The 25,636-nt window shown below is 41.0% G+C and overlaps 2 protein-coding genes across 2 annotated transcripts in view; one reads left to right on the top strand and one right to left on the bottom strand.

Moving 5' to 3' along the window:
• The window catches only part of capn5a (calpain 5a), a 36,827-nt gene extending 13,270 nt beyond the window's left edge, over positions 1 to 23,557 (top strand). The window contains exons 3-13 of the mRNA XM_006627815.3: positions 1,930 to 2,061; positions 9,411 to 9,619; positions 9,858 to 10,050; positions 11,080 to 11,273; positions 14,872 to 14,949; positions 15,663 to 15,858; positions 16,543 to 16,665; positions 17,262 to 17,458; positions 18,230 to 18,351; positions 18,920 to 19,056; positions 20,200 to 23,557. Coding sequence (XP_006627878.1) covers positions 1,930 to 2,061; positions 9,411 to 9,619; positions 9,858 to 10,050; positions 11,080 to 11,273; positions 14,872 to 14,949; positions 15,663 to 15,858; positions 16,543 to 16,665; positions 17,262 to 17,458; positions 18,230 to 18,351; positions 18,920 to 19,056; positions 20,200 to 20,382 — 1,764 coding nt within the window. The 3' untranslated portion in view covers positions 20,383 to 23,557. The remainder of the gene's footprint in view (positions 1 to 1,929; positions 2,062 to 9,410; positions 9,620 to 9,857; positions 10,051 to 11,079; positions 11,274 to 14,871; positions 14,950 to 15,662; positions 15,859 to 16,542; positions 16,666 to 17,261; positions 17,459 to 18,229; positions 18,352 to 18,919; positions 19,057 to 20,199) is intronic.
• LOC102682963 (olfactory marker protein) lies at positions 6,376 to 8,686 on the bottom strand. The gene has a single exon (XM_069190086.1). It carries the CDS (start codon positions 8,604 to 8,606, stop codon positions 8,133 to 8,135), a length of 474 nt encoding a protein of 157 aa, XP_069046187.1. The 5' UTR covers positions 8,607 to 8,686; the 3' UTR covers positions 6,376 to 8,132.
• Positions 23,558 to 25,636: the final 2,079 nt, after the last annotated feature.

The following is a 25,636-nucleotide window of genomic DNA, read 5'->3' as shown; positions in this document are numbered from 1 at the left end:
GATTAGATTCATTGACATTTTTTGGTTGCTGGCAACACATTCGTTTGATGTCCATGTGATGGGGGTGGAGGGGCTTAGGAGTTAGCCATCCCTGAGAATTGTAGCTCCAAGGGATGGCAGATTTATTTCTCAGAGTGAAGATCAGCCTGTTCCGTCGAAGATTGTTTGTGTAGGATGATGATTTGTGTTTACTGTGCTGCGAGAGCCACACCACAAGATCATGTAACTCTGCTCCAGGCACAACCTTACTGACGTCCTCAGACTTCAGTACTGCATTCCAGGTGATGTGTGACTCCTGTGTTCAACTTTCATGTCTTTTGAGATTGCTCTTAAGGAGTATTGAGTTGTTTCTAGCCCTTGACAGATTTAAGTATTGAACTTTTGTGCTTAGTAGACATTAAGTACAGATGACAAGAGGGAGGTTTGTGTCTTGTTTACTTTGTCTTTTTTTCAGCTTCTGTCAGCCACAGGCGCTGACCAGATTGCACAAAATAATGTTGCACAGAGACACAGAGTCTCCTGATTATGAGACAAACTCACATTTAAATCGTATGAAATAAAAACAATTTAAAATGAAGTACATTTCTTTAAAATAGTCAAAGAAAACACCTTTCATATATTATTTATAACTGTATAATGTCTAATGAGTAGTCTCTATAGGGGTATTCAGAGTAATTTGGTTCACTTTTTACTGGTCTTCTTTTGGCAATATCGCGGGAATTAATGGTCCATGATTTAGAGGTCACTTGGCAGAACTTGCATAAATTAGAAGGATGTTCTTGTTCTCTTTACATGCACTCTACTCACACGGTTGCCTGTGCTGTTCCATGTTCCTTCCTCGCAGACTTTCTTAGTTTTACGTGTGCCGCTTAGTTTTTCATCATTTAAAGTGTGTTCGGTCGTTTTGATGAGGTTGACGCAGATCTTCACAGCACTGCGAGAGCCGACTGCCTGCCTTTATCTCTTTCCCAAGCAACATTTGCAGGTAGTAACTCGCTTCACTAGAAGCACGAATGCAAATCACCAGATTCTAGCACAGCAACAAATTGACAACAACACAGTCTGTAAATAAGCACTCCCTATGATCAATTTGGAGTTCTATAAGTTTACATCCAACGTGCAAAGCAAACGCCTTGATTAAACGTGGCATAGAGCTCCTAGCCTCTGCCCTCTGTATAGAAGGCTTTGTGACATAGTTTACTGTGTATTCATACTGTGATTCTTTCATTCTGGTCTTGCCTTTCTTTGTGTTTGCCTTCAACAGAACAGTATTGTTTGGGTTCAGGGTGGAGCTGAGCTGTAAGTAATTGCTGTATAGCCTGTTTAGTGATTGTGACATGTGTCTTGCCACTTATACCAGTGATGTATCCCTGTGCTCTTAGTAGATTCTGTGCCATGTTAGTAACTGATGAACTGTTCCAAAGCTTTTGTCCTGCATGAAATTATTTAAGTGTAGTCCTACAGTACAGAAATAAAAAACAAAGCTTAATCTAGAAAAAAACAGGAGCTGTGTGCTACCCCAGCTGCTTGCTCTGTAAATGCTTGCTATGTACAGAGGTATTTCTCACTTACTTAAGCCGTCACCCATTTTGGCCAGGTATTCCTGAGGCCTTCTTGAAGTTAAGGTTAGTGCCACATGCTTGAGTCTAAATTCAGGCTCAGGATTATTCTTACACCTGCAAGCTGTAACATTTTTTGTCATTTTCACATTTAACATTTTTTTCCATTCCAAGACAGCAGCAGACACAAGCTGTGAGTGTGCTAACTAGAGGCATACCCAGTGCTGTCATGAGCTATATTGTCAACTTGATTTATAGTGGGTGAGCTGCGCTGCCTACTGTAAAATGCAACGATTACTTGCTTAATTAATGAGTCCCTGCCATGCTTCATAATGCACTCAATCCACTTTGCTTTCTCTCTCTCTCACAGGAGCTGTGTGCTGACCCTCACTTGTTTGTTGATGGGATCAGTGCTCACGACTTGCACCAGGGACAGCTGGGAAACTGCTGGTTTGTGGCGGCCTGTTCCAGTCTAGCCTCCAGAGAGTCTCTATGGCAGAAAGTAAGCCTTGACCTTCAGATTAAAGATGCTACGTTTTCCAACTCCTGAAGGGAACAGTATAATTATTAAACTTGACAGTTTTCTTGGCTGGTCTGGGGAAACCATTCTTTATGTACAGTAAACACAGTTCCCTCCTATCTGCTGAAAAAATGATTAAGGCCACAGTCCCCATTAATCGCCTTTTTTATCTGCCTAATTCCAGCCATCCAGTTTTCCGTAGGCTGGATTAGATACTGATGAAGAGGTAAAAAAAGATCCAGAATTCATTGTGAGTTATATTCAATATGCCCACATTCTTAGATGCAGAAGACCAATAAATGTGGTTATGACTTCATGAATGAAGACGGGAGAAAATAAAATAGATTGTACACAGATGAAGAAGAAGTTAACGGTGTCTTGAACTCGTCTTGTGTCTTTGAACCCACACAACAGGGCTTGTCTTTGTGACTCTCAGCCCAAATGACCATTATCCAGTAATAGTGGACAAACTATCAAGCAGACAAATGTCTCTTTATTGCTCTATGACAGTGCTATTGTTTCTTTGATCTATTATAGTTAAAACAGTGAGCTCTTTCTTGAAAAACACTATTACTTCCAAAGGCACGCTTTGGAAAATTTCAGACAACATCCTGTTATGGTTCATTTTATTGAAATTTTCTAGATGAATTCCTGATTGTACTTACCATATCTTCTTTTATCAGTACAGAATTCCATATGATAGATTGTTAGGTATCAGTATTTTGTGCACGTTTCTTTTGAGTTTGTAAATGCAGATGTTAGTTGTCTTTTTATTTAGAGTGAATCTAAGAGCACTGAATAGATTGGAAGCATAATAATGTGCTTTGGCAGCAGCTTTGTAAGGGTGGACAACTAAAAGCACATTTTTGAATAATATTCATTGACCAAGATCAGTGATGGGGGGGGAACGTTACTGATAAAAAAAAAATCAAGACAACTTATATTTTTAATGATCTAAAATCAACATAGGTGACTTTTTGTATTTTTTTTCTTATTAGTCTGACAATGGAATGTGCTTTCTATGCCACGTGGTCTCTACAGTAGATACCACTGTCAAATCGTAAAATGCTCCGTAACAGTAATCCCTAACAGTTTTGTTTTGGACTGGCAGAGATTTGGCATGGTGTGGGTGTGACTACAGGCAGGAGGCCAGCTATTCATGATCTTGTAAAGGACCTGCCCAAAGGCTAATTGAAACTGACCTTTAAAACATATGGGATCTTGAATTCAGTATCTTATTGGATTTTAAACCTTGGTGAAGTTGGTTCAGAGTTTTCATTGAATTCTTTCAGCTGAAGGTATCTGAATTATCTTTAAATATAAAGGGAGGGGCTTTTGTTTTGGAGTAGTGATTTTCTGTGCTTCCAGTAAGAGGACAGTTTTATAACGAAAATGGATTAAAATAACAGGACAGTATATAATACAATAATCCCTCAGATGAGAGCCAGACTGCTTCCCAGTGACCTGTAATGTCCAGAGACCTGTGGCTGTGGCTATTTGTGTTATGTGTTCATTGCCCACGCTCACGCAAAAACATTGGGGGGGAGAAAAAGGAAATATTTTTCCACTTCCTGAAATAATTGGTTGGAAACACACCACCTCTTGAAAAGGATGCCCCTGTCTTATTGTGCCTAAGGGGAGTAAAGTTGATGTCGTGCTCAAATTAAATTATCCAAGGTTCTGCTAAACTGTGACTCATGCACGAAATTTGCTTATTAAAATGTCCCGTGTATTTCGCAATCCTGATGTGCTTATGCTCGAGCATGAGAGCTATGTTGACTGAACCACAAAGATAACAGGTAAATATTTTTTTACGCTCATGAATGCCTTTAAAAATGCTTCCATTTTAGATTGTAGTCATGGATTTACATACCTTTTTTTTCCTCATGGTTAACCCATTAATCATTTTAAGCCCTCAATCTTAATTAATGTGTCACAATCAAGCATTCATAGAAGGTGTGATTGAAACCCTTTCCTGCCTCACCATTCACTAGTGATAATGTGAACCGCTGGCAGTGTAGCTGTTTAGCACTGGAAGTTGTATCTAGTTCAGAATGATCTGATTAACAATTCCCTTTTTCACATACAACTCCGTAGAGTGCCGATGTTCACAGACACCTCCTTTCCTCCCCGGGCCTCATTACTGCCTATTTCTGCTTGCGTTTTTGTCGATGTTTCACTAGAACATCCTTTCCCCAGCTCCCTATTGTTTTCACCTACACTGGAAATTTTCTAACCACACAGTTGCGTAAGATACTGCTGCTGTCCTGTCAGACACTACAAGGTCTTTTTTTTTTCTTCGTTCTGGGCCCTCAGCTGCTGTTGATTTCTGTACGACGTGATGTGGATCACAGAACTTAAAACAAGCCAGTTCTAAGAAGAATGCCCTTCTATGAATTGGCGTGTTTTAAGTTCTTCTTATGCCCTTGGTGTGAAGCGTCCCAACTCAAGACAGTATCCCTTACCATCAGCTTGGGTTTAACTGATAAAATCAGTCATTGGAACAGTGACGTCTCTCGGGTCAGCACTGGTTTTAGAAATGTATTCTGTGCATCCTTTACACTTAGTCGTGCAAAAAAAATAATGTAGGTCCAATTAGCTTTGTCTTGAGGGATTAGTGTGAGGGTTTCACTTCATAAACTCAGGGTAACCATGGCCAAAATTACAGACTGTATTATACACACAGTAACATCAAGAACCCATGAGCTGATTATCGTATTCAGACCTTGTATTAATCATTAAGGCCATAATAAATATGTACCTACTTTTGTGTTTCATTTTTCTTTAATATTGTGAGTTAATAGAGGGAAGTAAACACTTCACTTTTAAAAGGCACTAATAATTATCCTGATCACAGTTTTATGTTTTTCACACATTATGAAACCTCTACCACTTTACAGATTATCTCTTGACGTACGTTTGTGTTCAGAGAGAATAACACTATAGCTTTATTTTCCAGTTTAGATTCACACTGTAACATCAGTATTGCATGTTACCATCTGTAGGATGCTGCATAGCAAATGCAAGATGGTGAAGCCACTTATTCCAGTGGGTAGTGCAGGAGTATATGATAAATGACACAAGAAACGCATGGATAAAAATATGTAGTTTAGGTAAGCATTTGGTATTTTGAAACAGATTATACTGCTTTTACTGGTGGATCTTCATTCTCACAAATAACTAGTAAAATTCTCAGCTATTTAACATGTCACATAGGTAATTCTATTCAACACAGAAACTGGCTCAGCAGGCCAAGAGGTCTTCTGGTTTGTAGGCCTGAGGCAGTCAGAGACCACGACTCCCCCTCCTGGATGGGGAGGTCAGTCCATCACAGAGCCTAGACCCAGCAATACTGGTTCCATTTCTTACAGCTGGGTGGGTTGGAGCAACTAGGGTCAAATAGCTCACTGAAGCTGCAACAGCAGTGTCTGCAGTAGGGACATGAACCCACAAGTCATGAGCCCAGGGGCTTGCCCACTTTACAATGCTGCTCTAGCAACACACCACATAGCTGATATTCACTCCTGGAGAGCCACAGTAAACTAGTATTTATACTGTAGGTAACCTTTCATCGCCAGTGAGTAAAGAGCTGGAAACAGTGGTTGTAGAGAACAATTTAGTGAACACTGATTTGACTAAATTCATTAAGAGTCCAGGGTGGAATGAAAATCAGAAGATACTTTTGACTCTTCAGGACCAGGAGTGCATACTGTATCACTGTTATTGGGTAATTTTAGTCTGTGGCTGTAGTGTGTTTGTTCAGGACGGACTGACAGTTGCAGACTTTGATACCCAAAAATTAACCTGTTTTTTTTTTGTGCCACAGATTTGGTCCCATTTTTCCTCATCATTTGCACTCAAGTATGAAAGACATGGTTGGCTTGATTGGTTTGGATAGGAAGTGCCATAAATGAATCCTGCAGTGTGATTCACCTTTTACTGTTCTGATTGGCCAGCGTTCTCCTTAAAAACCTTTTTTGCAGGGATGGGGAAGCTTTAATCAGCTGGAAAGCTGGATTGAGGAGATACTATGTTAAATCTTGCCCACACGTAGTCATTTAACTGATTTCCTAAGTGGGAATGCATGCAGTTGAGTTACAGAGGAACTGGCTGTTCCATAGGAAAATACGTCTTCTAAAACATCCCAAAGTAACACTATTTTCTGTCAGAGGAGCTACTCTAGGATGTCTGTTTTTGCGTTTGATTAGTGGAATAAAAGCACTTGTGCCTGGTTTAAACAATTCTTTGTTCCTATAGCCGCACAAGGTGTAAGTTTAGAAAAATGCTTCTATTACATTCTTTTCAGTGTGCAGAAAGGTTTATTTACTGCATTAAACCAAAATGTAATACATTCTCATATTGCACCATGAAGTCACACATTTGCATTGTCATTTGTATCAAGGACCTTTCAGAAAAAAAGATTCTTATTCCTCTTGAGGAAAAGGAGGAATACAAGAAGCAGCTGAAGATTAGAATCAGAATAATTTTTTTGTCTCTTAGCAAGATGTCATCATGTTAACAGTGTACATTATGTTAACATTTATGCCCCTTTAGCCAAAATAAGTTTTAGGAGAAAGTTACCTGTTTCAGAGAGAGCACCCTAGTTGGTGGATCTCCTTTTTCAAACTCCTTCAAAAAGCTCTGATTTTTTTAAATGTGAGCAGCAGGGTACAGTTAATTTTAATGTTAATAAAATGTACAGGTAATATCTCTGTAAAAATATGCCTCACATTCACAATACTGATTTAAAAAGAAAAGTGGTGCACAAATCTATATCTTAAATATGTTTCCAAAAACATGTAGGGTTTACATTTACATTCTTGGTAATAGCACTCAACAATTACAGTAAATGCCACAAACTTTAAAAACATATTGGATGTTTCCACCCACACTTGTCCCTCTTAAAGGACAGGTCTAAGCCATTTTGGTCTAGAACATGTGAAGTGGAATTAGAGCAAGGTCACAGATTTTAATTAGTTTGAGCATGTGGGCATTTTCTAATTAATGAATCATAAATTTGCATCTGTTGTTTTTTTTTAGACTTCAGCTCTGCAGAATTATAGACCTAGCTAGAATTTAAGAATTCACTGCAACACAATATCCTGATTCTAACCTAAGGGAGTATGACATGAATTCAATTGATCCCACTGTAGCGATGCTCACTGGCTACTGCAAAACATTTTTTATGGAGTCTAACCTCCTTTGTACTGTACCAGCACAGGGACACTGTGAAAACATGCCATCTGCTTTAATCTGTAATGCAAAATTGCGTGAAGGTTATGACAAAGCTTTAACAGAGAAACCCCATTATTACTATGTTATAGATTGCGTTCCTGACTCAAGAAATTTAGCACGGTATTTATTATAGCGTAATAATTAGTCATGCATGAATAACTTTGGGTTAGTTGAATTTTAGCGATCTGTGTTTTTATGGTGTTTGTATAGCTTTTAGTCTAATCTGCACAGGAAATGTTGCTGCTTTTACTGCGCATATATTCAATTATGCTGATTTATAGAATTGTTTTCTCTGTGGATTTTAGATTTTTATGTAACAAAATAGTACTTTTTGTTATGGTATCAAAACCAGTTCTATCTTATCTTAAGCTTAAGGCTAAATACACTTTATTAAATAAATATTTCAAAATAAAAACTAGGAGCAAGTCTTTCAAGCCATTAATATCCTATCAAAATTTAACACAAGGTAGGATAATCAAAATTCAGAGGTAAAGCTGCCTAAAAACTCTTTTGTAATACTTTAACCACATATTATTTAATTTTCTGTAATATAAAGCATGCTAAAAATATCACTTTTTACGTTAGCACAAGTGATTCTATAATATTGACATTACAAAAGCACACTGGTGTGTGAAGACTGTTATGAGTAAACATACGACTTAACTTTAGCTGCGGCCACTTGTTAAATTAATCAGAAAGCGCTGCATTTTTGGAGAGTGCCAGGCAAAGCAGACACCGACTGCAACCACAAGCACAAAACGCGAAAACAGCCTGACCCCAGGAAAAAAAAGATTTTTGTGCTGGGGCTTCTTGTCCCCTCAGGGAGACCCCCTGAAGCTTATGGAGCAGTTCATGTCCGCCGGGCTCATGCCATCTTCGAACGTGAGAAGGAAGTACATCACTTTCCGGATCTTGGCCAGTTCGGCGATCCGCTCGCCGAACTCCTGGGCGTCCGCCTCGAAGCACTGCACCTTGTCCTCGCCGGGCTTCTGCCAGAAGATGCCCGCGGGCTCCAGCAGCTGCCTGGTCATGAGGTTGGTGAGGTCGGGCGTCCAGAGCTGCGAGGTGCCCGTTATCGTGATCTTGCCTGGGGCCGAGAGCTGCACGTTCCACCTCAGGAAGCGGAGGTTCTGCTGGGAGAAATCCAGCCGGTACACGACCTCCTGGGGCTGCAGGAGCTTCTCGCCGTCCTGGGGCCTCTGGTTGCGTTGCTGCAGGCTCTTCACCCTCAAGCGCATGACCTCCGTCAGCTGGGCATCTTGACGGAAGGTCAACTCCAGTTGCGAGGCCATAGCTGTGGGATCTCGTCTGTCTCGGCTCCTGGCTTGCTCGGTGCCCGGTCCTGTGTGTTGCAGTGTTTGGGTGTCTATTGATTCTGTTGCACGTACAGTTAGGAGAGGGAAGGGGGAGGTGATGTTGGTGTGATGTGTGGTAGCGCTAGGCAACAAAGGCTAATGACGTATCTAGCTGCAACCCTGGGATTTTCCTCTGGGCATTTGGGAGAGTTGATTTCTTTACATGTGCACTCCATGATGCCTGCAGTGTGCTAGAACACACGGACGCAAGCTTACCTGTTATATAGCTGGTCTGATCCAGAGAAGAGACTGCTCACTGTTTTTTTTTTTGGACCTCCCTTGTTCAGGATGGTCTCTGCCCAGCTTGGAGCCCAGGCTGACAAACCAATGTGGTGTGAAAACATGTCACTGCAAAAAAAAAACTAAACAGGGTGCTCATAGTGATACCCTTGAAAGCAAGTGAAAATATGTTTTATTCAATTTCAGTTGCATTACATTCAGGGCGGCTTTAGGCCCATTTTTATGTGCAAAGGGGTTTGTAATGTTTTTCATGAATTGTTGTATTAGTTGAAACAGCGGTCCTCTGCTGATTACATAATAGGACACTGGCTGAACTGCAAGCAAGAACATACTAGCAGAAGAAAACAGAATACTCAAAGAGTTTTGCAGCACAGCTTATGAGAAAAAATGGAGATATAATCCTCATAAAGCTTCGCATTTGTAGTTCTTGAATGACCTTTAATTAACCAATTCCTTTGTACTTCATTTTCCAGTATCCTGACTGTGGGGATTATTTTGCAGGTTATTCCAGACTGGAAGGATCAGGAATGGGATTCAGAAAAGCCAAATTCCTACGCCGGGATCTTCCACTTCCGCTTCTGGCGCTTCGGAGACTGGGTTGACGTGGTTATCGACGACAGACTCCCAACCGTCGGCAACCAGCTAGTATACTGCCACTCCAACGTCAGCAACGAGTTCTGGAGTGCTCTTGTGGAGAAGGCCTACGCAAAGCAAGTACAGCCAACAACAGTAGATAGGGAGATAAGAACAGTGTTAACCACGATTAAACGGTTCTATCCTGTTCACCTCTAGTGTTGCTATTGGCAAGCATTAGAGGCTGTATAGCATCCTCTATAGGTCAGTTTCAATTACTGCCCTTCTTACAGGTAGCCTGCCATAGAGAGATTCTTTATACAGTATGTAGTCAGGACACTCCCTGTCCATTGACAAGTCACTATGTCTCCCCAGATTGTATGGCTGCTATGAAGCCCTTGATGGTGGGAATACAGCAGATGCACTAGTGGACTTCACTGGAGGGGTCTCTGAGCCACTGGACCTGGTGGAATGCAAGTTCTCTGAGGACGAGGCAGCGAGGAACCAGCTTTTTGAGAGGGTGCTGAAGGTGCACAACCGTGGTGGCCTCATCAGTTGTTCAATCAGGGTAAGATCTTGATGTCTGTACCCACTCCGCCAATTCTCCTTTTCTCTCGCAGATGTATTGTTAATGTTGTTTCTATAAAATATTCCATTGTAGTTTTTTTGCTTAAGTATTTTGGCCATGAATCCTTAAATGTATAGTGGTAGTACATTTTGCATCTACATCTGCCCATGGTAGTATAGAAGGCTTAGAGCCTTTAATATCGGCACTCAAGCATAATCAGTCTGTGAATCTAACACATCTGAAGTACAGTTCTGCATTCTTGAATAATAAGTCTTGGATTATAAAACAGCACCTATTCTGCCCATTTGCTCCAGGTTCCATTTTTTCCAAAGCCACCGCAACAACTGAACAAGAACACTCTTGTTGAGATTTCAGACAGACATCTTCACAGGGAATTGAAAATACTCTTTTATATTCATGAATTTCAGAGATCAATTTCGACAAAACATTCACAAAGCACGAGGAGTGTGAACAAGAGCTGCAAAGTTGTTGACACCGGTTTCTCATCACCAGCTTGGTGACCCAGGAATTCCTTGTGACTGACTGAGAAAGTCACAAGGAAGAAAGGGGGATGGGAGTGCCCATAGGAGTGACTGAGCAGAGTTTTAAGACTAATGCTGATGAATTGTAATCATTACCGCTCAGTATCATTATACTTTGACTGCTGAATCTGGTCAAACAAAACCTTTTGTGGCGCACTCTATTGGTCGCTGTTATTCAGAGTAAAATCATTTGTTGCCAGCCAACGAAAAATTTAGAAACTGCACGGAGCAAAAAGCTTAGGTGTGATTCGAAAACAAAATGTTTTTGCGGTGTTATTAGTTGGAATCAAGCCCTCCCAGACGATCGTGCTCCCCTGTTTTCAGGGGGTCCTGGTCACAGCTGGCTGACCACAAGCCCCCGCTCAGAACCATGGGCTCGCCCAGCTCACCTGGGACACATTCCCCCGTACCTTCGTGCCTTTGTAAAGGTCGTACGGGGGCTGTTCATTCCCGCGGCCCTTTCAGGTGTGTTCTTGTGCGTTTGAAGGCCACCAGCTCGGCGGACATGGAGGCACGGCTGGACTGTGGCCTGGTGAAGGGGCACGCTTACGCCGTGACCGATGTCAGGAAGGTGCGACTGGGCCACGGGCTGCTGGCCTTCTTCAAGTCGGAGAAGCTCTGCATGATCCGCATGAGGAACCCCTGGGGGGAGAAGGAGTGGAACGGGCCATGGAGTGACAGGTAAATCTGAGCCCTGACGGTCACGACACATACAGAGATGGGCAAGTGGCTGTTGAATAGCAGTTCCGAGAATGATGTTGGTCTTGCGGTCTTACTTTTTTAATTGTCTACAATATTTGACCTGGATTTGAGTTTGCTGAACTTGATATTAATTGTAACTATAAAGGGGAACGCCAGTCCCAATGTCTCATGTCTCAGACTCGTTAGTAAATCCCAGTAACGAAATAAACTGATGGTATCGCAAAATTTTACAAATTGTGAACTAGGTGCAAAATCCTGAACTTCGTGAAAGTACTGTTGCCATGTTGAGAGAATTGCATGCCATGTGATGCGGCCCTTCCTGCTCCCTAGTCACCGTTATGACTAATGTAATGTGATGTTAGAGCGAATAAGTACAAGTTGGGCAGCAGATATTTCACCGCAGAAATGTTCCGACGTGATCTGCGTGCAGAGTTGACAAGTAAGTAGTATTTGTCGGCACGACCGTCTTTAAGTTGAGCTGAATGTTTCTGTTGGATTAAAAGAAATGTATTAATGGGTCTGTAATAGGGGTTGCTTTGCCTCACTGGAAATTTTGTTGCCTCGTTCTGAAGAACACAGAACATGGTACAGCATATACCTGGAAATGTCTGTTTTGTGATGTAATTTGGAAGTTTTACACGTTACCGTGTACATTTTACTTGTGCGCTCATCAGTGCGAAATATGAAAATAACATTGCGGTTTCCTTTTCAATTTAAGTTGTGTGGTTTCTGTTTATGTCATAAAGTTGGTCTTTGTCTTTTGGCACTAACACTAAAATTAACTGTTTTCGATATTATCGGTTTGGCACATTTTGGAAATTACACATTTTAGTCAGCGTGACATAACTGGACAGATAACTGAAATCATGCCACACTTTCTAAAGAGTTTGATAGTGCAAGGTTCCCCAGAATTAGATTTGTTATTAAGCTGTGAATCTTTTAAGGCCTGTTACTGTCTTCTTAAAATCCATCCTGTGGGAGGAATCAGCTTTCATTCAGGAAATGGCTCTGACTCCCCAAGTACTGGCTGGATCATTTGGAACCACTCTGGGGAGGGTTTTTTAGACCCTGTGTGTGTCTCATTAGAGTGATTTCTCGGTTGTCTAAAATGCAGTGTTTGAGCGAGCAACAGCTGTCAGGGGAATTGCATGGCAGTTGTTGAAGACTTCTGTCTGGGTGGGCAGAGCAGTACAGTGTCAAATCAGTGGATGTCAGGCTGGTACTACATCGACTTGTGTGTCGGCTGAGTGGAGGTCAGTCCCATCCTGCAGCTTTCATGTCTATGTGTGTCACAGCACTCTTCTGAACTCTGGGTATTGCGGATCTGTTCAAGGAAGCTGATATACTCGGACATTCTAGGGGCGATCAAAGCTTTCTTTTAACACAAGGTGACAGAGGCAGAGCTGGGGAACCTGAGGTACAGAGCAAAATCGTCAGAGTAGTGAAACCTGCTGGCCTTGCCCTTGGTGCTTCCTGACTGAGAAAACAGGCCCTGGCAGCTATGCTCCCCGACTGAGAAAATTCATGCAAAAATGTTATTTCCAGTATAGACCATGGTTTAAAAGCTGTATGTAGTGTAATAACAGCATACTTGTGTGTCTTTTGTATTTACTTTTCTCAATTCCTGCCACCCCAAAACAGGTGTGTGCCAGATTTCCAGTGCGTACGACTCGTGATGTAATAATCGAAATTGATGAGGCTTAACACCTGCAGACTTGTTATCTAAGCAATCTGCTCTAATGGGCCTCTCCAGTCCTGGAGCGCCCAGTCCTGAAGTTTTACAGGTACTTTTCAGTCAGTCACTGATTAAGACAATCAAATGTCTAAAAATACAGGTGATTAGACTTCCTATCCAAATAATTAGCTCAATTAAGTCATCAGGATCAGAATGAACACCAGGGGGACCTGATTGCTCTAGAGAACCGGAGCTGCCCACTTCTGATGTAAAAGAAATTAAGAGCAGCTTCTATCATGTATCTTTTTCAACTATAAATCTTAATGTCTGCAGAGGGGGTTCACTGTTATAGTGTATCTCCAGATTTTCTCCTCCTTTGGCATAAGGTTGTTTCATAATTACTGTTGTCATATTCTGAAACTAAAATCTTGATTTTCAGTTTGTAGTGCTCTTTTGTGCACTACAGACAGAAAGATTGAAAAATTATAGACAACATTTTAACATTAGAATTCTAGCAAATTAGCATTGCTGTCACAGCAAAACTTTTTACATTTAATATTTAATGTAGGGTTTGTACTATTTTACAGTATTTGGGGCTTAAATGTATGAAGTCAAATGTTTTCTTCACCTGTAAACTAGATTGATTGTAAAAGAGCATGTTTTAAAATTCTTGCTGTGTGGTTTTTGTGAATTTGCATGATTAATTTGGGATTACTTGTGGTGTTTCCAGAAACTGAAAGGCAGCTGCCGTCTTTCAAATAAATTTGGTGCTCATCTTTTTTTCCACTTGTGTTTCATGGCATGCACTTCAGATGAAAGTGTGTTCTCTTTTTGGCTTGGCTTTATTTGGCATAAATTATTTACAAGAAGAAATCTTATTAAAGTGAAGTGAATCTTCTTCATAACATGCTATGAATTATTTACTTAACTGGACGTGCTTTCATTTCAGGTCAGTCAGGGCTGTGCTGTTTTTTTAAGAAGCTGCTTCCAGCAATAGCAGTCTGTCTTAACTGAAGATTTTTGGCTAGAAGGTGTCTGGGTTATTTCATTAAGTTATCTGCAGCTTCTTGGGAGTGTTAGATAAACTTTCTGCATATAATTTTGTTTTGGGGTTTTCTTGAGGTCAAAAGATTTGAGTTAGTGCTTTTGTGCTTTTGAGGCCAGATGTTCTGGCATTACCTTTTTTAAAAGTTTCATGAAACAAGTGGGGGGGTACAAATGATGTAATTGGCTGGAGGAGCCCTTCAGGTCATTTCTCAAAGGACAGCAGCGACTGCAACATATTTGGGTAGCTTATTCCAGACTCCCACAACTCTTTGTTCAAGAGACACCCCTGTCTTAAAGGCACTTCCTGGACGTTTCCCTTGTGTCCTATGGTCCATTTTTGCCTGTAGATGCTGAAAAAGGTTTTGGTTTTTTATGGCTGTCTTCTCAATACATTTTTGTTCCGTCTTGAGTGCAGAATGCTACTAGGGGGCTGTACATCAGTGTGTGCTTGTTTATTTCATCCTCTTATTTTTATGTTAATGTATATATCTTATTAAACTCAGACCGTCGTCTCTAAATTGGAAGGCTACTGAAATGAAAGTACTAAAATAGCACCTTTTCAAAGGAGTTAATGTCTTCGCCTGATTTACTTCCATAATATAGGGTTTTCTGTCATTCTTACTTAAAATTGGCAGTTCAGGCCATTGGGGACAAAAACTCATTAAAACAGAAGTAAAATAAAAATGGTGCTTTAATAGAGATATTCTGTGTGAAGGAGATAGTTCCAGCTTGCAGCACAGAGAGAAAGAAGTAGAGCTGGGCCCAAAGATTTTTTTCTTCCTGACCACAGCAAATGTGTCATGGCCTCCTTAGCGTGCAGAGTTGTGAATGTCTGTTTCGTTCTTTTGTCTGCAGCTCTGAAGAATGGCAAAAAGTGAGCAAGAGTGAGAGGGAGAAGCTGGGAGTGACTGTGCAGGACGATGGAGAATTCTGGTAAGAGTTGTTCTCTAGCGACTTCTTTACCCTGTACGTGAAGCTGCAGTTCTCTTTTCTAGCCAGCTTTCCTCATTGCTGCTAGTTTGCCCTTTCTATGAAACAGTGATTGCAGCACAAATTTCCCAAAAATGCTTACACGTTCTCACCACACTTTTAGCGTATATCATAGCCTCAGCCTTCCCGATCCCCATTTCTATTGAGAGTTTATTACAGTTTCTTTTTATTATTCAGTTGTTCTATAGAAAATAACAGCACATACATTACTGCTATGTAACTACTACATGATTGCTTTTGTGTAAAAATAGTGCATGTACTTTTGCTGTAAAGCAGACAGTAACGGCACAATGCAAGAGGTAAAACTGAATGATAAAACTGAGGTCAGGACTCGCATAAGTTGACTATAGCAGTGTAAATGTATTAAAAAGTTTAGTCATAAGACCTCAAGGGTAAGAGAAGAGAAATCATTCAGTAAGTTTTATAGGTCTTCTTAAATCTTCACGAACTTCAGATCTAGAAGGTTTCAGGGAGGTTAAGCCTTAATTGAGCTTATTAAGCTTCCTGAGGGCTTGTGCTGTTAGTGATTCAAAGACATCTGCAAATCCTGCTGGACCTGGGAAGCTCTGTGTTTAAGAATGTCTGTCGGAATTCAGGTGGGATGTCATGAGAGAATTCCAGGTTGATTACCTTTGGTTTGCCGTGCGCTTTTCAAGGATGACGTTTGACGACTTCTGCACCCACTTCACGGACTTCATCTTGTGCCGGCTGATCAACACCTCCTACCTGAGCATCCACAAGACCTGGGAGGAGGAGGTGATGCGGGGGGCCTGGGTTCGCCATGAGGACCCCCTGAAGAACCGCACGGGGGGCTGCATCAATTATAAGGCCACCTTCCTCCAGAACCCTCAGGTACACCCAGGGATTCTAGATTGCAGAGATGATCTATAAATCTAGTGATTCGAGCCTGCAGATACGTTCTGTGAATAGAGAGGTTCTAGAATCCAGAGATGATCTCTATATTTAGGGGTTCTAGACTGCAGATGCGTTCTGTGGATCAAGGGATTCTAGAATGCAGCGATTATCTGTAGATCATGGGGGTTCAAGACTGCAGATACGTTCTGTGAATCAGGGGGTTCTAGAATGCAGAGATGATCTGTAAAATATAGGGGTTCTAGATTGCATTGATGTTCTGTGAATTGAGGTGTTTTAGAATGGAGAGAGAGTCTGTAAATCTAGGGATTGTCTAATTTTGACACACACCTGTTTTTAGAAGAAAATCTTGGCGAGCTCATTTAGCTTATACCATGCAGGTTTGTGCTATGCCACAGGTTTGTGATGTGAAGAAGAGGACAGGGCTTTCAGCCATCTTGAGGAGGGCTTTAGTCATGCTGAAATAAATCTCAACTTTAAATCTAGTCGGGCCACAACGAAAGCCAGACAAAATCTGGACACGTCTTGAACACGCCATGAACCTGTATGAAGTGCTTTACGGTTCTCGTGGCGAAAGGTTTAAGCCGTCTGGGTTGCGAACGCATCTTGCCTTTCGCGAGCCTGCATCTCAGAGCTGGTTGTGTCCGGTGCCTGTGTGTGCAGTACGTGTTGGACGTGAAGAAGCCCGAGGACGAGGTGCTCATATGCTTGCAGCAGAAGGACCGGCGCGCCCGGCCCAAAGAAGGCAAGGGAGAAAACCTGGCCATCGGCTTCGACATCCACCGGGTGAGCGCTGGGGGGCAACTCCGAGCTCCGGCTAAAAGGTCTTTTCTGATCCGAAAACAACAACAGAACCCGAGACATCCTGGGACCAACACCACTTCTACCTGAATCTATCCAAATTGAAGTGAAGCAAGTTCTAATAACACTCTAACCAAACCGAATTTTGCACAGGTGACACCTCTCACCATTTTAAATCCATTGATTTACACCTTGATATTATTTAACAAGGAGAATCACCTCCGTAGAAGATTTGATTACATACTGTATACAGTATGTAACCAGTTTTGTTAACACAGCGGTCCTCTTTTATCAGGTGAATCCCTGTGATTTGTGATTTGCTTTGTCATAAGCAAATTGGGGGACTGGGTAGTACTGCTCCAATGAATAATTTAAAGAAGGCTCTTCACAGCGCCTGTTTTCCGTGATGGCAGAAACAAAAGAAATTACTTCAGAACTTGAATTCTGTACCCGCCGGTACTGACCCTAGAAGCTTTGTCGCCGGGTGTCTTTCACAGTCCTCAGTAGAAGGAGCCAGGGCAGTCCCAGTGTGATAGTGTCTCACGTTGTCCGTCCGTCTCCCACCCCACCCCCCAACCCAGGTGGAGCTGAACAGGAAGTACCGTATGCACTCAGCCCAGCAGAAAGTGGCAAGCTCCATCTTCATCAATTCCCGCTGCGTGTTCCTGAGGAAGGACCTGAAGGAGGGCCGCTACGTCATCATCCCCAGCACCTTTGACCCTGGCCTGCAGGGCGACTTCCTGCTCAGGGTCTTCACGGACGTGCCTTCGGACTGCAAGTAAGTGTGACATAGGTGCTACTGTACATCCTCACCTGACTGTCCTCTTCTCTTCCCCCTCTTAGTGTCTTGTTTTCAGAACAAAGGCCTTTTAAATTCGGTAAAACTGACAAAAACAACCTTTCAATTAGTTGATTTTTACAATCATTACTATATTTATGTCTCCTGCTGATGGCCCGCCTGAATATCCTCTCATACAGACACTTTTTAAGTGTTTTATTTCCCCTTTCTTAAGACCCGGGAATATACTTCTGTCCAGGAATCTTTTGATTTTGTCTTTTAACATGACTGCAGTGGTGGTGATTGACAGTCACAGTCACACCCTCCCACATCTGTTTAGGTATCCTCTTCCAGTTTGCTCAAAGAATTAATTCCCTGTCCATGCCTCTTGAGTATCTCAGGCAGTGGGTTGAAAAATGAAAAGGTCACCGTTTCCAGTCTGAACCAGCACTAACAGAGATTTCTGAATCGTTTCAGCAACATGGCATTTTCTGTGAGGTTTAGGCATCTGCACAGTTGCATTGACGGTATATCAGATCAGCCTGTAAAGGCTAAAATGTTTGACAGCTGAGCTGGTCTGCAGGTCCTGGTAATTCCGAATTTGGTAGGTCTGAAATAAAAATCTGATCAAAATCTAGTAAAACAGTGCTCTTCAGCTGTGATGGGAGTTTGTGAGGTTCAGATGGTTGTGAATGGCTAGGGTAGGCCTGGAGACTGTGAAGAGCAGATGTCTTGCTCAGTCCCGTGTAAGACCATGTCTCCTGGTTCCAGGGAGCTAATGCTGGATGAGCCACCTCAGACCTGCTGGACCGGCATGTGTGGATACCCCCAGTTGGTCACACAGGTGCATGTGGTCAGTGCCCAAGGTCTGCAGGCCCAGGACTCTGATGGAGGTATAGTTTCGTGCAACGTGCAACACTGCAGAGGCAAAGAACATGGCCCACTATATGCAGATAACTGAAGCAATGCAGGGCTGTGTCTTATATGTATGATGTGCTTATGGTAATCTTGAATAAAGTATTTTAAATTAGGTGTGTAATTATTAATTTTATTATCACCAAGTAGCAAGTATATTTCGAAGTATGATATCAAATGCATTTTTTAACAAAATAATTTCTGTTAGGGAAGCATGTGTTTTTGAATAGACAAGTGAAACAAATCAATTTGGAGATTTGTGACACTTCCGAGTTTAATGAGAATGTTTGTGACAGAACACCACCTAGTGGTCTTAAACTGTAATACCTGAACAGGAAGTTTTATATTAAACTGAGTTTTATTGTATGCCCTACCCAATATTTTTTTTCAAAGGAAAATCCAGTTTTTGTAAAATGATAATGGGTGTTTAAACTGCTGTAATTAATTTTTTAATTCTAATGAAGACCTCCTTCTTGGAAACATGCTGGAAAGTGTATGTGTTATTCTGACAGGATTTGAGATGTTTCCATCTTTTTTTTTTTTTAGCTTCTGATCCCTATGTCATCATAAGCTGTGAAGGGCAAAAGGTTCGCTCTCCAGTGCATAAGAATACACGCAATCCAGAGTTTGATGTCACAGGGCTTTTTTACAGGAAGAAACCAAAAGAAGGCATCCAAATAGAGGTATGGAAATGACGTTCATGGCTTCTAGTGCTCCATTCACGAACGTGCTAAGAGGAGGACATTGAGTGTGTCAGTCTCTCTCGGTCTCTTAGCCACTACTGATTGTACTGGGATCAACCTGCACTTCTTCCTCCGAAAAAGGCACCATTAAGAGTAGCCAGTCAACCTTAACCTGCATGTCTTTGGGTAGTGGGAGCCAACTAATGTGTCCTAGTGAAAATCCCCCAAAAAGCTTGGGGAGAGCAAGCAAACTTCGCACAAAAGGACACACCAAGCACACACCCAGGACCATAGAACTGTGGGGCAATATAGCTAACCACAATGCCATAGTGCAGATTTGCTAGTTTGCTAGTTTGCTAGTTTGCTAGTTTGCTAGTTTGCTAGTTTTACAGCACTCAAATTGGCTCACGCCAGAGCAGATGTTGGCACAAGGGCTTGTTGTTAGATCTTTACTCACCAAATCACATACAGCAAAAAAATTGTTAACTTGTAGCAGGGAGGACAGACCAGTTAATCCCTAGTCTTTCTTTTTTGTTGTTAAATTACATCAGTAACTTGTTAGTAAACCCTCCCGATGTGGATCTACAGTTTTTAACAGTTTACAGTTGTTAATCAGTGTGCCACGGTCCCAGTGCCACAGGTGTAACAAAGACATGTATGCACCTTCCCCCAGTGCTCTGCTTCTCAAGCCCTTCATAATGTAACGCGCTGCAAACCTCACAGTTCATTGCAAGAGATTTTGGAAGAGAGCTTCCTCACTGATGCAAAATGACAAACGCCCAGTGACTACCACTTGACATTGTTGCGCTGAGCCCGAGAAATCCTGGCCAGCTCATGCCCATCTCCTGTGATGGGGCTCGGAAGGGAGAAATAATATAGAGTACAATAGGAATAGGAAATGGTCCGGGATCAGACCTTCTGCAGGAGCACGTTTCTGTGCCTTTCTTCAGATTCTTTCTGAAACAGGTTTACAGCTCTGCCAGGGCTGAGAGCGAATGTGCCTGAACACTGTTCAGTTATTTAACATGTGTTCCTCGAATCCCCTGCGAATATAGGGCTCACAGACCCATTCGTAGTCCTGCCGGTAGTCAGTGTCTATTAAGAGGATAACACTGTCTCCCTCTCCGTCTGGGCTTGGGACAGATCTACAACAAGAACGTGATGTGCGACTCATTCCTGGGCCAGGTGGTCCTCCCCAGTGACCCCAGCGACCTCCAGCAACAGCACACCGTGCACCTGCGCGACAAGGGGAACCGGCAAAGCAGCGACCTTCCGGGCACGCTCAATGTCAGGATCATCACCAGCAACGTGCTCACCAACATCTGAGCGTCGCCCCCCCGTGACACCGCGCCGGGAGAGGCCCGGCACAGCCGCCCCACACTAAAACTCTCCCGGGAATTAAAACCTCTCCATATACCTGCGCGTTTACAAGGGCTACGCCTCGTCGTCTCGCGGCACTGTTCGTCTCCGTGTTAGAAAAACCCCGTCCGCGGCTGTGGCTGGCTGGCGTCTCTTTCCTGGCTGCGTCTTCTAGAAAGACAGCTGGCCTCCCCTTGGGTACGGTATCATTCTGTGAGCGGCTTTCAGCAGAAATGTTGAAAGGAATTTAAACAACATTCTGAACACCTTCTACTTTTAGACAGTGCCAGTGAAGAGTACCAATCCAATAACATTATGTGGAATAAAAGGATTTAGGTTATATTAGCTATGTATGTGTTTTTGTATGGTATATGTCATTATCAATAAGTGCTTTAAGAGACCAAAGGAAGCCATGTACTTGATTGTCTACCAAGCTCCATGTTCCTGGTCAGTTGATTTTCTTCTTTGCTGTTTTACCTGAGGCATTGTTAGCAAGGGCACATATCAAGCAGCATGAGGTTTCACAAGGCCAAGTAAGCTACTGTACAGTGAGCCTGGTGGTGGTGAATTGACCAGAGCTTTGGTTTGTCCTAAAAAAAATGCATGAAAACAGATTGCGAGACTGTTGGGTGACCTGGGGAAATTTGCATTTTTAATTTTTTAACGGTCTCTGTTTTCTGTTACATATTTAAGACATTTGTGAGAATGTAAGACAATCAAGAAACCAAGGGAAACTAATTTTAAAAGGTGCATTTTACTTACTAAACTCTTCTGAAAGCAATGCAAGCCATTCCAGTTTGTATTTTGCCACTGACTTCTTTACTTATTGGCATGGGTGTAATTAACTAGTACAAACTGAGCTTGATGGGTTGTTTTAATTTCTTTTGCATAATGGAATTGCAAGATGGGTTTAAGTACGTCAGTGTCCTAAAGATATTTTTTTTTCCTTATCCATCACATTCCTCATCTATATGAACAGTCTTGTGCTTTTTTCATCTCGGATTGTCAGAAAATGCTATTGATCTCAGCGTGACATTTTTTGCCTCGTTCAACATTGGGTATGAGTCAGCCTTAACAGACCCATAAGGGCCAGTAGACCCAGTGGTGCTGTGATCGCAGAGAGGGGACTGACACGATATACCTCACCTGACCCTGGACGCTGAAAAACATAATGGTGTTTCAGGATGGTAGCTTGTCTGAAATCTAAAAAGAACTGCACATTTTGCTTTGCCAGTTTAGCTCAAGCCAAATCAATTGTGCCATATTCTTGTATTACGCATGAGGGTACTGTAACATCAAATGCAGCCACTCATTAATTCAAGTTTACATTATTAGTTGTCAATTGTGATAAAGTATTATTCATTTTTGTAATCATATTAATTGTTGTTATCATATTAGTAATCAATATTTATATATCTGTAATAATTCTGTATTGCATTCTGTTTTTCATTGTAAGTGAACAAAAATTAAAAGCCCTCTATTTTAGATATTTATATGGGAAGCTCTCCATACATAGTTGGTGGACTGTTTTGCAGTCCAAGGTAATTGTTCACTTGCTGTACACAGACCAGGGGTGTTTGTATAGAAGCTCATTAAACCAGAGTTTATTCCTGATTCCAAAGCGTTCAGCAGGTTGTGAGTTTGTTGGGACTTCAGTCCATTGTAGCGTTACTCCCCAGCAATGCTGGTACCCATTTTTACAACTGTGGATTGGCTGCCAGAAATTGGGGTGAAGTACTGTGCTGTAAAGGGACTTAAGTCTTGGGTTTCTAGAGACCAAACTTTGTTTTCCACCAAGTGCCCCCAACATACTGTAGTCTCCCTGCTCCAAACCCCAGGTTTCTAGAGCACTCTCCTTTAAACAGCTTTTGTTAGTCATTCAATTTTAGGTTTTACCGATATTACAATGAAGCATATGTTTATAGATGAATATTTTTAAAAACGACTAGGCACACACGGGCTTAACAAGGATATTTCGGGCAGTGTTCGTCCATTTTGATTTTGGTGTAACAGTTTTATTCCTTGTAGTCCTCATGCACTTTGTTCAGATGGGTTTTCTTTTAATGTGAATAAAGCTAAAAATACAAATATTCCAAGTACAGTGCGTGGATTGTCCCAGTGGCAAAAGATGCTAACTTGTGCTCTTAAAGCTTTAGATCTGAGGAGAAAACTCATGAGCAAATTATTACAAAGTATTTTTGTTTACACTTAAAAAGACTGACATAGCTCTGCTCTATATACTGTATGATGTAAAATGCATAATGATATGTACTTCTTTAATACTGCTACATTTTTTCTCTGACCTACTGCTGGTAGATCTGAGAACTGTGTAGTAGCTTTATAAGTCATATATGACTGAGTATAACATATTTACAATAAGTGTATTTGTTTTCTGAATTATGTGTGTCCTAGTCTGAAACCGGCATCCGATATAAAAGGAATTTTTAAAAAATCATGCATGGAACAGAAGAAGGAGCTTCTTTCACCTACCTGATTGTAACATGTTAGTCACTTTGCTTAAAATATTGCCAATTATTAGTGTTTTTCAGCATACACGTGACCATATATGCACCTTTCAGAATTACCTTTGATATTATAGTGTAAATTAAATCCTTTCCTAATTATCGGCTTTCTGCACATTCCTTTGTGTCATTTTCCAGCAATCGTGTACTTAACAGTTTATGCAAACCACAGAAATAGACAACATTTCAAATAGTAGTCATATAGACCATCTTTTCATTCTGTGTAAAACTGTGAAATTTAGTCAATAAAATCAGCCAATTGCAGAGACCCAGCTCTTGTTTTGCATAATCTGACTTGAATCTTGCAAATGTGTTGCATGATAACTTCTATACCGGACACTGCAAGATTTTTATGAATATTTTTTTAATATTTTCTACTTTTCTGTTACATCTTTTGTATTTCTGTGCTGAATATTGATTTAAAAAATGTCTAATGTTGTTAAAAAGCTTTTTGCTTAACAATGTCTGTGCTTCAGGATGTTTTCCTTGTTTCTTGTCAATTCCTAACTGGGGTGTTACTGTGGTTATTTTATAACACTTTATGGATTTTGTTTTTGTATTTTATGTCAATTTATGGCATGAATTTGAAATAAAATTAAAGAGCTTTTATTGTTTTATTATTCGGTTCTACCAGCGTTTTTTGTTAAGATGGCTACAGTATTTAGAGATTGTTTTAGTTTTCTGTGGGTAGTGTATTGTTGAAAAGCAGAGAACTATTGTGGGGTTAGAATGTGGCTTTGTTAAAAACGAAAGCTGCTTTGCCTCAGAGCTGACGACAACAGCAATAAATTTCTACTTTTTGTTATGGACTGTGCAGATTTAGACTGCTGTGAGCAGATGATTTATTGTCATATCGGTGGAGCAAATTAACAGTTTGAAACCAGTTTGCTAACCAATTAATGGATGGAACACCTGAACTTTTTCTTGTCTTCTTTGAATGAAGAAAGAAAGGCAAGGAGAGGGGAATTCGAGCTCGCATGTGATAATTGCACATTTGGTTTTTCTCTCCGTTTTAAATCCACCAACAGCAAAGTGGTCCATGGCAGTAATATCTCAGAAGCTTAGCTCGGTTGGCCAGCAGTTCCTGGGATGAGAGGCCTTTAGGGAAAGCCATGTTGCTGCAGTATGTTTTGTAGGTGGACCAGTAGGTGGCGCTCTTCCATCTGGACCAGACTAGCCATACCAGTGCCCTAGTATCATGACTAGGGACACTGCGCACGGTAAGTTACTCATATTTGTAAGAGAAATGGTGCTTGATTACACGGAGTTTACCACTGGCTTAATTAAGGTTGCCCCTCAATTCAATTCAAATGTTGAAGTAATTTTTAACTTCACTATAAGACCTATTAAGCAATGTGGCTGTCAGAATGTCACAGCTACTGTATATCACCTAGATCTAGAAAGAAGTGGTTCCCATCCTGTGTGTAAAGAACTATAAGATCCTTCGTGATGGCAGGTATAATACAAATGAAAGAAATTGTAGGAATCTTTAAGGGAACAATTTTTGAAACATTGGTTTTTAATCCTCCATTTTATGAACTATTAGCGTGGATTACAAACATAAATTCACTGTGAAGTCAGGTTATACCTGATGTGGATGGAAAAGTTACTTTTACTTTTGAAGCTTTCTTAAGGCAACGGTGATTCCATATAAAGGGCCAGCACCACATAAACAATGTTATTAATCTCGCATTGTGAAGAAGAACAGTTTGGGATATATCAAGCAATAGATTTCTCTTCAAAGATTAAATAAGCAGTATAGCTTCTTGATTTGTGGCTTTAGAGAAGGTTTCTGGCATTCATCTTAAAATAAATTGTGCATCTATCATAAATATTTCTTATTGAACTGAATTGAAAATCTAATTTGCTGCAGTGTTGAATCTAAGTATTTTTTTTTATTTTGACATTAAGAGAATCTTTAATTGCATGACGGTAGAATAAGACTCAAATAAAAGATGCTCCTCAGGATTTATGTGGGGAAAGCTACACTGTTACTGAAAAATAGGTACAATGCAGCTTTGTAATAAAATAACATAACTTTGTTGAAAACGTACAGTAGTTTGCTGAGTATTAAGAGTGTTATGTTAAACAAATGTATTATTGTTGATTTTTGGTTTACTTGTGTGGAATATTAGACAATTTGCTTTCCAACACAGTAAAGATAATTGACATAAAATAGCTATTAACTGCAAACAGTGCAACTGTGAAATGTTACAAAGTGCTTGTGTTTTCTCCAGCGTGACATTGAGACAGTCTCTTAAAGGTTATTTTTACTGAATATTAATAGTTACAATTTCATACACCTTTACAGGGAAAACTTAGTTCTGTCTATGTCAGTTACTTAAAATATCTGACAAATAATCACTGTATTACTTTGCATTAAGAGGTATTCTAACTTTTTCAGGCTGGGACTTTCAAACCAGCATTCTGAATGTTACTATCTTGTTCTCTCAAGGATAATCCATGTGTATGATTGATCAATGAGAGCAAATATGCACTTTATGTTTTAGACCTTGCACTAAGTACAAGAAGAAGTGCTGAGGACGTCTGAGCTCACACCTGAAGAAGGTTCCATGGCCGAAACGTTGTTTTCTTTCTTCTTTTTTTCAGCATGGAATAAACCCATTACTTGTTCCTTTGCAGCCTACGCATGCTGACGCTGCTACCCACCTGAACTACTGTTGATCAAATGCCTCTTT

The sequence above is a fragment of the Lepisosteus oculatus genome, chromosome 5, assembly GCF_040954835.1.
Source record: "Lepisosteus oculatus isolate fLepOcu1 chromosome 5, fLepOcu1.hap2, whole genome shotgun sequence".
Classification (NCBI taxonomy): Eukaryota; Metazoa; Chordata; class Actinopteri; order Semionotiformes; family Lepisosteidae; genus Lepisosteus; species Lepisosteus oculatus.
This window is presented reverse-complemented; position numbering and strand designations above follow the sequence as displayed.